The 10470-nt window shown below is 42.4% G+C and overlaps 1 protein-coding gene across 1 annotated transcript; it reads right to left on the minus strand.

The window, feature by feature from the left end:
* Positions 1-2527: 2527 nt before the first annotated feature.
* On the minus strand, positions 2528-6587 carry LOC124143613 (tryptophanase-like). Its single transcript, XM_046512638.2, has 2 exons — positions 6347-6587; positions 2528-4342 (listed from the first exon to the last, which is right to left on the minus strand). Exons 1-2 carry the CDS (start codon positions 6368-6370, stop codon positions 2972-2974), a joined length of 1395 nt encoding a protein of 464 aa, XP_046368594.2. The 5' UTR covers positions 6371-6587; the 3' UTR covers positions 2528-2971.
* Between the last annotated feature and the right edge of the window lie 3883 nt (positions 6588-10470).

Consider the following 10470-nt stretch of genomic DNA (forward strand, 5'->3'; position numbering starts at 1 on the left):
GCGACTAACGGGATCGGGTGGTCAGGCTCGCTGGCTTGGTTGATGCATGTCATCGATCCCAATTGCGTGGATCGATGCTCATGATATCAATCACTGGATTGTCTGGTCCAGACTCGATTATTTACAGACCGCCGTCATACAGCTGGAATATTGGTGAGTGCGGCGTTAAACAACAAACCAACCAACCGAACCAACCGCAGACGACACAGCGTTTTCGTGGGAATTGTCATCAAGTTGTATGACAGGGGAAAAAGAAGTTCCGTCATTGCCAAGTGGTGTTTAACTGACAATATAGTCAGTTAATGCCCGTTCAAAGACAAAGAAGCCATGGTTTAAGTTTAGTTACACAGTACTACAAAAGGGAATTGACAGGTAAATATAACATTCAACTTATTTTTGCTTTACACTGGCAAACTATAGTAACCTCCCTTCTCACTGAGTATACATAATAAAGTTCAAAACTTTATCAGTCACGAAAAAATAACATTAACAATAATATCAAGCCAATATGTACCTAACAATCTGACCCATTGTCATCTCCTTGTTTCCTCAAAATGGCGATCGTGACACTGATCAAGGCGGAAGTGAGGAATGTCACGTGGTCTTGCCGCCGAAACTGAAATACGAAACCCTTCTCTCCACCGCTGTCGTGTGCCATCTACTAGGTAGGGTAGTAAATTCGCGGTCTACTAACCTTTTGGCCGCTGTTACTAATTAAGTTAGTTGAATTCGCTAGGCTTCTTTCTCAGTGATACATGGTACATAAGCGTTACGATGATACAAGATTACTTATACCAGGGAGTCTATATAGTCCGTATATATGTATATATCTTTGTATAGCCTCCCTGCTTAAACACATACACACACATGTGTAGCTCGGTCTGTTTGTGTACCGAATACTTTTGTTAACTTTTTCTGAGAGTTAGCTATTTTATTAAGTTAATTAAAGTGCAAGGAGAGACATGATTTTATTCAAGCACTTCAGCAGAATCAGACAAGCACAATACAAACAAACGGAACATGGGGGGCAAAATATAACGTAACAAAATAGACACCAAAGGTAAAACGTAACTTTGTGCAAAGTGCATAAGCAAAATAATAAATATTTAAGATAAATATTGATACTGGATTCATAGAATACAACAGCGATCTCAAAGGCAAGAATTCAAAGCGCATCGTTATTAACGCATGTTATAATGATTCCATACATATTGATGCCTATTTTCGCCTGTAAACAGAAAGCATTTATCGACAGTTCCATTAAAACATTTACTCAAGATCGAGTTCATATTTTGAGACAGGGAATCACGATCTTATAGAAGAAAAATTAAAAAAACAACAACTTTTTTTTACAATTTACAGTATTGTTAATAACCTATGTTCATCGTATTTACATGACACGTTACCACCCAAAGTATCAACTTTTAGTATGAGTTACGAAATAAGAACAATATGAATTTGCCGCATGCACGAACAGCTACATACCAACAATCATTTATACCTTCTTCAATCAAACTATGGAATGAGTAACCCCCTGAATACAGAAGTGCAACATCATTATCAAATTTTAAACATATGATTAAAACAGCCATTGCAGCTCCACCTCCATACTTCTCAACCGCAACCGAAGAGATAATATTTTGCATATAGGTCTTCAGCAACCCATGCTTGGCACAAAAAGCGACTATGCTTGTTGTAAGAGGCGACTAACGGGATCGGGTGATCAGGCCCGCTGATTTGATTGATGCATGTCATCGTATCCAAATTGAGTGGATGGATGCTCATGATATCAATCACTGGATTATCTGGTCCAGACTCGATTATTTACACAGCCCGCCGTCATATACCTGGAATATTGGTGAGGGCGGCGTTAAACAACAAACAAAATGATTCACTACAGTTTTGGACATGTTTATACTTCTGTAAACAGACCAGTGTTAACAAAGATGACTGCAGCGAGAATGACCGCATCAACGCCAACATCTTGGACAGCAAAACCGGGAACCTCATCCACGTGAGTGAATGAGTGGAACATCACGACGGCATGGACCAGGCACACTAGTGACAACTCAAACGTGATCCCCGCCATCGGGATACGATGACGACAACCTAATCTTAAGGCTTGACCACTTGATCATCATTCGGCTCTCAGGAAAAGCACGAGCGACAGTGACCAACTCAGTGCTGGAAATGTCTCTGGTTCAGTGTACAAGAACATGGCCATGCACGTGTATACCCAGAATACTTTAGGCTCCAAGCACTCTATTGGTCTTCATTGTATAGGAGAAACGGTATCGCGTGTGTCGCTGATCGTACTCTCAGTCACTGGATTGTCTGACCCTCACTTAACATGATGTAGCTGGAATATAACTCATTGTGTCGTTTAACGACATTCGCACATTTTATTCACTCAGTGCACACACACTTGCTGTTCGTATTGATTTGCTTGTTTTGTTCCTGTCTGATGTTGAGCTATACTTAAAGAAGACAACACGATTAACGACAGCCGTGCCGAAACTACGATTTATTGACCGGATATCTAGACATATCAGACACCATTACTCCATACCTTTTTATTCTTAAATGTCATAAAAACAATCTTGGAGTAAATACAATACTAGGATATGTTATTTTGTAAGACACAGTAAGGGAAGACCTTAAGAGTCCAGGGTTCTCTGCATTTCAGCCTCGGTTCGCGACTAGATCCCCCAAAATGTACAGTTCGTGAACCGGACAGCGACTGCATGGCGATACGATAATGACCTCATAGCGAGCGTATAAAGACCTGGGCCCCCTTGCACAAAGCTATCTTAGCGCTAAGGTGATCGTTACTCCGATACTTTAACATAGGCTTACGAAAGTCTTAGCGTTATGATCGCTTTGTGCAACGGGGCCCTGATCGTTGCCTTTTAAAGAATGTTATGTTTTTCCTTAATCAGCAGACGTTGTACCCATTGGTACCCATTGACACCTAGTCCTCTTTATCCAATTCTGCACCTACACTCTCAGTGTCTGAAGCGAAAATGGACCCTAGTATTGGCACCATTGGAGCCCCGGAGTAGTTAATTTTCTCAGAAAATCGTTTAAGACCAGAGATGTCACCAGCCTTCAGTAAAACCCGCTTGAAAACTTCACCAACGTACAGTAGGTGAGAGAGCGTGTAAACCCTTCGCGGAAGTGAGAGCCTCAACACTTCGCGTTTCTGCAACCCTTCCGCCAAAGTAGTTCCTTGTTTGTAGCTGTATTGTACACCCTTAACGCCCCCTTCGATGTATAAAGCGCAGTTGAGAGCTCTCGCTGGGTAACAGTTGGGGGAGATGTGAGTTAAAGCCTTTTCAGCATCTACATGTACAGCACAACCAACAGGTTCAATAATTGGAACGTTTGCCCTCTTCAAAATCTCACCAAACTCTCGCGAGATTGCTACTCTGTACCGCAAGTAGTCCTCGTCAATGACCTCTTGCAGTCCAACAGCAATGGCGTCAAGATCCCTTCCGGCGAGACCTCCGTACTCGGGAGATCCTTCCGACCACAGCATCTCATACGCGAATTTATCAAATAGTTCCTTGTCATGTGTTGCAAAGAAACCTCCCGTATTTGCCAATCCATCCTTCTTTGCCGAGACGTAACAACCATCAACACATGAAAACATCTCAGCGACGATTTCCTGTATTGGTTTATTCTCAAACCCTGGCTCACTTTCCTTTATGAAGAATGCATTCTCAGCAAACCGACATCCATCCATGAACACTGGTATGCTTCTTGAACCACATAGCTGCTGCAGGCGCTTTAAGTTGCCCATGGAAACAGGCTGTCCCGCGCGTTCGTTGTTCGTCACCGTGATGACAACAACGGTTACGTCATCTAGAATGTTGTTAAGTTGTTCACAGTCAATGTTGCCGCCGAATTTGTTTCCACGTGACTCTTTGCAAGGTATCTCGATGCATTTCCCTCCTTGTCGTGTTATATTGTGTTCTGTTGTGAAGAACAAGCCATTACTAGCCACCACGGAACCTGCCTTTAAGACCAAACGGAAGAGAAGCGTTTCCGCCGCTCTGCCTTGATGGACTGGTATCACGTGTTGGAACTTCGTGATTGTTTGGACAGACTTTTTAAACCGTTCAAAACTGGTTGAATTTTTGTAACTTTCGTCAGCTCCCATAATGGCTGCCCATTGGTCTTGGCTCATTGCGCATGCTCCCGAATCCGTACACAGATCTATGATTACGTGACGAGAATGGAGACAAAAAGGCTCAAACCGAGCTGCTGTGAGATGCTTGACCCGCTCTTCTCGTGTGACCTTTGGTAGAGGTTCTACTACTTTAATCTTGAACGGTTCCATCTTGAAAAAGCATAAAGGTTGGTGGTTACAAGGCATGTCGTGTTTATATGCGTGAGAATGCGAGGTGGGGTGAGGTGAGGTGAGGAGTGATGAAGTGAGGTGAAATCGGGATTAACGTCGCGTTCAAGATTATTGCACTTATATGGCGACGCGCATGCGTGTGTGTCAGTATCTGCTTGTACTTGTCCGGACTTATGCCTATTTCATAGTACCAGCCCCCTGCTATACTTTGCCGCATCTTAACTCAGAAACGGTATACTGGCTTCGAGCGGACCAGTCCTTGTTTTATTCCGTAGCACCAGGCACGGTAACAACAAGTACCATCTTAAAACAGAGAATGCGAGGGTGACAAGAAGAGACATTACTTAAAGAGGGGAAGTTTAACATAGGTCGTGTACATGTGTAAGAATACAAGGAGCACCCAATCACGTGACGATAGTTTTTTTTATCTCGAATAATCATCAATGACCTGAATAAAAAAACCAGGATGGTAATATTTCATGTCCGAATAAAAATATTTTCTTCATTGTTATCATATAATTTTGTGACTGTCGACAAGACCTTGTAGTGAGGGGTAACATTAGACGATTTAACCTCTCACATCTGTGACACAATGTTTGTTAAACATTCTTGCAGCATGCATTACCCGAGGCCACCCCACGCCACGGTTGCACTAACGGTATCGGTATAGACGAGAATCATTGTGTAACATGGGGCTATATGTTGTTAAAGGATACCGTGATGTTATTCGTAACGTGTGTTGTGTTTTTTAAACGTGAATCATAAAGAGAAACACCCTTGATATCTCGTCGCTGTGTCACAAAGATAACATTGCAGACAACTAACATGCCTCGAAGGAATTTATTCTGAATTATCTCCCCTCTTAAGCGGTCAAAATGCCGCGGATAACGAACCAAAAGGGCCATCTCAAATCCCAAAAAGAAAGAAAAGCCAGCCAGTTTTGACAAGTTTGGGTCATCCCAATTCCCAAGAAGGAGTGACTGAGTGAGTGGGTTGGGTTTTACGCCGCTTTTAACAGTATTCCAGTTATATCGCGGCGTGTCAGCTTAATGTGTGAGGAAAGCCCGAAGTGATGCAGGTCTCAGACTTTTACCACTTCGGTGAAACCCACGAGCACGGGTATGGTGCTGACAAACCTAGAAACATAATCGGGGCGAACCAGGAATCGAACCCACAATCATAGGTTTCTGGCGTGCCCAAGGGACGCAACTCTGCACAGCGAATCGCGGCGCCTTAGACGACTGGGCCCCCAAGAAGGAAGAAAAGGGAGCCAGTTTTGACAAGTTGGTATTGAGAGATGTCCTTCCACCTTTCGCTAACACGGTTTTCCCGATGACGGATAATCTTATTTAATGTCCTGACTTTCAGCTACTCGGAATATGTTGTAATAAACAATTCTATTAGAATATTAAGTTTTCCTATACTAGTGAGTGAGTGAGTGAGTTTGGTTTTACGCCGCTTTTAGCAATATTCCAGCAATATCACGGCGGGGGACACCAGAAAATGGGCTTCACACATTGTACCCATGTCGGGATTCGAACCCGGGTCTTCGGCGTGACGAGCGAACGATTTAACCACTAGGCTACCCGACCGCCCCTTTTCCTATACTAAGGTAGTTTAAATCAAATTATATTTCAAAATTCATTTTAAATTAAATACATTTATTTTATCAAGCTAGATTGTGTCATTGTTTTGATACATTAAATTGTCTGTGTTAACACGCACGCACGCACGCACACACACACACACACACACACGCACACGCACACGCACACACACACATACACGCCACACACACACGCACGCACGCACGCACGCACGCACACACGCACGCACGCACACACACACACACACACACTACAGGGTCAGATCAGGTCACAATATTACATGAAATCAATGAAATATTTAATGCCGTGTGCCAAAATGATGGTTGACGGACTATAACGTAAACCGAGAATACAAGAATGAGAATAGACTACGTACGGTCAGGTAAGGATGTCTGTCCATGTCCGCCTACGAGCAGCTAATCAGGAGACTGCCACACAGCTCGAGACCCAACGTGATCTGAATCATCCTGGTCTTTTAATGAGGGTTGATAAAAAATATAACCCTGGACAGCCAATGAGCTGCCTTGGAATGTGTTCACAATGCGATGTCATGTAACCCGATAACACCGAGTCCTCACTTAAACTGAATGAGATCGTTATGAGAAACAATCTATCGTGTTCACAAACATCAATGTAACTATGACCCCGTGGAACAGGTGTTGGGACACGTGACTGTCTTATCTGTATTGGTCACCCGTAATATAACACATGTAGCAGAACGAAGGTACATGTACTTTATTTCTAGACCGGTAGATATTTGCCGTTATTTTATTTTTGTTATGAGTTGTATATTTTTGCCCCAATCAAGACTATTTGTTTAAACAATAATTTATCATGGCTGAGCAGGTTCCCCCCCCCCCCCCCCCCCCCAAAAAAAAAAAAAAAAAAATAGAGGAAAACTCTCGGTGTGTGTGTGTGTGTGTGTGTGTGTGTGTGTGTGTGTGTGTGTGTGTAGCATTTTTAAACATTTGATTACATTTTAAGTAGTTTCGTGCCGTTTGGACATCATTCACGCCAAGAAATGTAATTAGTCAATGTCAAAAGTCAGTGTCAAATAAACAAAGATGGCGGATGCAGTTAAATTTCGAAGTTAGATCAGTACTTTTAAAACATCGGGCATAGCATCCGCGCACCCAATGAATAAAACAATGCGCTTTGATACGTGCTTTTATGAGGTCACCTGTTTCCTCTAGCATCTCTGTCACCCATGATGATGAATAAGATGTCAGGGGTATATTTAAGGGCATCAGGATATTTGCTAATATTTATACGCTAGTAATTATTTTGGTGTATTTAACAACTGGTGTTAGTTGGATTACTTTATATGTACATTGATCGTACTATGTGGAAGCCTTAATAATGCTCCTAGGTTTTGGCACCTAGGCACCTAGGCACCTATCACCATATGGTAAACCTGATACCTGCATCACTTCGGGATTTCCTCCCACATTAAACTGTCACGTCGTGATATAACTGGAATATTGCTGAAAGCGGCGTTAAACCCAACACACTCACTCACACGGTTGCATCACGGCGTGTTAGCTGTCTGTGGGAGGAAAGTAACTCTCGTGTATTCACCCGACCCGTGAAGATCCGGGTTAGGCTAGGTCTTTAACAACCTGTGCTTGTCGTAAGCGGAGACTAATGGGATCGGGTGGTCAGGCTCGCTTACTTAGTTGATGTATGTCATCGTATCCCAATTGCGAAGATCGATGCTCATGATGTCCATCCCTGGATTGTTTGGTCCAGACTCAATTATTTACAGACTGCCGTCAAATAACTTGAATATTGATGAGTACGGCCTTAAACAACAAACAAACAATGCAGAAGTAAGACTGAACAACCGGTTTTGATAGTCGTGAAAATCAGACTTTCAATCAGTATGGCTTCAAAATGGGACAAATTGATCTTTGTTTGGGAGACATGTTTCAGAAGAGGGTTTGAAATAATTTTTTATTTTAACCGCTGTTGATAATCATTACACTCAGATGAAATGGAAGAAAGGTACTTCTGCTTGTAGTCACCGAATTGTCTAGTCAAGACTCGATTATTTACAGACCGCCGTCAAATAACTGGACTATTGCCGAGTGTGGCGTTAAACAAACGAACAAATAAACAAAGTATTCACCCACACGACCCCAGATCTGGTCGAATTTCTTTACGTGGCAGTGTCAGCGTACATGCTAGTCATTGCGTGCATGTTATCACATACTGATTGTGTAAACTTATCACCGTCTCTTGACACAGTGCACTGAAGAGTCGGTGGCATATCGCAAGCGCCAGTGCAGATATTTTCTACTCAAAGTTTGCTGAGGATTGATGATAAAGATTGATACTCAAGTACACAATGATACGGAACACACTTTCATGATGAACGGACTGAGGCATGCAGTCCATTATGATGTGGACGAGGTACTTGAAAACCTGTGTTTGGATGTATCGTGACAGCATTGTTGCACATCATTATCAGAGATCACAGCAACATTTGCTGCTAAGGTTTGCACCAAGTGAATGGACATATGCCCCCGTTTGACGGCAGATGCATAGTGATGCCTGAAACTGGGTCACCACAACGTGACGTCGCAAATGTGTTTTGTGTCAGCCAAAGTGTGTCCATCAGGTAGGATACTCTTATGTTGACGGGTGACTGATTATTGGCCACATGTTGTTTGTTGGCGTTGTTTTACAACGGAATATTGTTCATTTGACATGTTTTCACGCAATATTGCCTTTGGCTATTTCAGCAGATGCACACAATTTGACGTATTCCCTTTTAAAATGGTGATCCTTAGCAAACTTTGAGTCGTATATCAGGCATGTGTTTGTGTCAATAGTCACCTGTAAAAGTCTGCTCATCGGAGATTCTGTAGTGCCAGTATATGCAGGTGTCACTACATGTACAATTACCCTCGCGGAACCTTCATTCGTATAAATGTCCGATTTCATTTTGTATACTCACTGTTCATTTAATACATCTATTCAACTCTAGGAAGTTGGGGTTAACGCCGCTTTTAACAGTATTCCAGTTATATCACGGCGTGTCAGAATAACGTGGGAGGAAAGCCCGAGGTGATGCAGGTCTCTGACGTTGACCACTTCGGTGAAACCAACAAGCACGGGTATGGTGCTGACAAACCGAGAAACACAATCGGGGCGAACTGAGATTCGAACCCACAATCATAGGATTCTGGTGTGCCCAAGGGACGCAACTCTGCACAGCGAATCGCGACGCCTTAGACGACTGGGCCACCCGTGCCCCCTACAACAGGAAAATATAATGACAATTGTACGTGCTGCCTAAATCATATGCTTTCATGCCTCATAATAGCCAGTTGAGTTCAACTCCACACATGATAACAAAGTGCCTAGCAGCCTGGAGTTCTGTGACAGGTGGCAGTGGCAAGTGGAATCATGTATATCTGTTGAACCTACTTCTGGAACCAACAGATTCGAGTAATATCTCCGACTTAAACCATGTTATGATTGATATACAAGTTTTTCTATAATTTTGCATTATGACCTGAAGTTGTACTGTAAAATGCACGTTCAGAATGGCGCCTGAAATCCCGCTCATTGGTCAACTGCAACAACAATAGCGTGACGTCATCATACTGGTTCAAATACAGAGGTCCGCAAATGTCTGTCGCTCTTATTTCTATCTTCCTTCGACTCATTCGTGGCACGTGCGACAGTCTCAGCAACCCTCTTGGTTGACTAGTAAGCCCGAGTACCTTCATAGATAATGTTTCTTTTTGCCTCCTTAGGTATTCATAACTTTCAATTGGATTTCCTGTTTTTTTAAATATTAATGTATATTGTTTAAATATGTACGAACATTGACAACAATACCTCTCAGGCTTCAAATTAACTCTGAAAGAGCTGAAGAAACGTAATTAAACTAATTCCTCCCTCCTGTCAGTGATCCTCATATGGATGCAAGGAAAAAACAGTATACATACAACTACCTCAATTCGTTTTTGTTTTGTATATTTGTTGTTTAACGCCACACTCAGCAATATTCCAGCTATATGATGACGGTCTGTAAATAATCAAGTCTGGACCAGACAATCTAGTGATTGACATCATGAGCATCAATCCACACAATTAGGATACGATGACATGCATCAACCAAGTCAGCGAGCCCAACCGATCCCGTTAGTCGCCTCTTACGACAAGCATAGTCGCAATTTACGGCAAGCATGGGTTGCTGAAGACCTATTCTACCCCGGATCTTCACGAGTACTACCTCAATTTAACGAACTGTGTTGTATTTAGCAAACAAAAACAAAACCATCCCTAATCTGACATCTGAATCTTTGGGCATCCATTATCTAACAATAAACTTGTTATCAAGGTAAAAATAATAATAATAATAATAAGTGCATTTATAATGCGCCAGATTCCATTCACCAAGTGGATGCTCATAGCGCTACACTATTATTAGGTGTAGTGCGTTGCCACAGCTAACTGTTGAAAACTGCAACATCCTCAGAAACGTCA

This window comes from Haliotis rufescens, unplaced genomic scaffold (assembly GCF_023055435.1).
Source record: "Haliotis rufescens isolate VD_foot unplaced genomic scaffold, xgHalRufe1.0.p SCAF_8, whole genome shotgun sequence".
Classification (NCBI taxonomy): domain Eukaryota; kingdom Metazoa; phylum Mollusca; class Gastropoda; order Lepetellida; family Haliotidae; genus Haliotis; species Haliotis rufescens.

Coding starts and splice junctions, on each gene's coding strand:
- LOC124143613 (XM_046512638.2), bottom strand. CDS start 6,370: ATGGACAGACATCCTTACCTGACC. Junction 4,343..6,346: donor ACAGACATCCTTACCTGACC/GTACGTAGTCTA, acceptor TGCTTTTTCAAG/ATGGAACCGTTCAAGATTAA.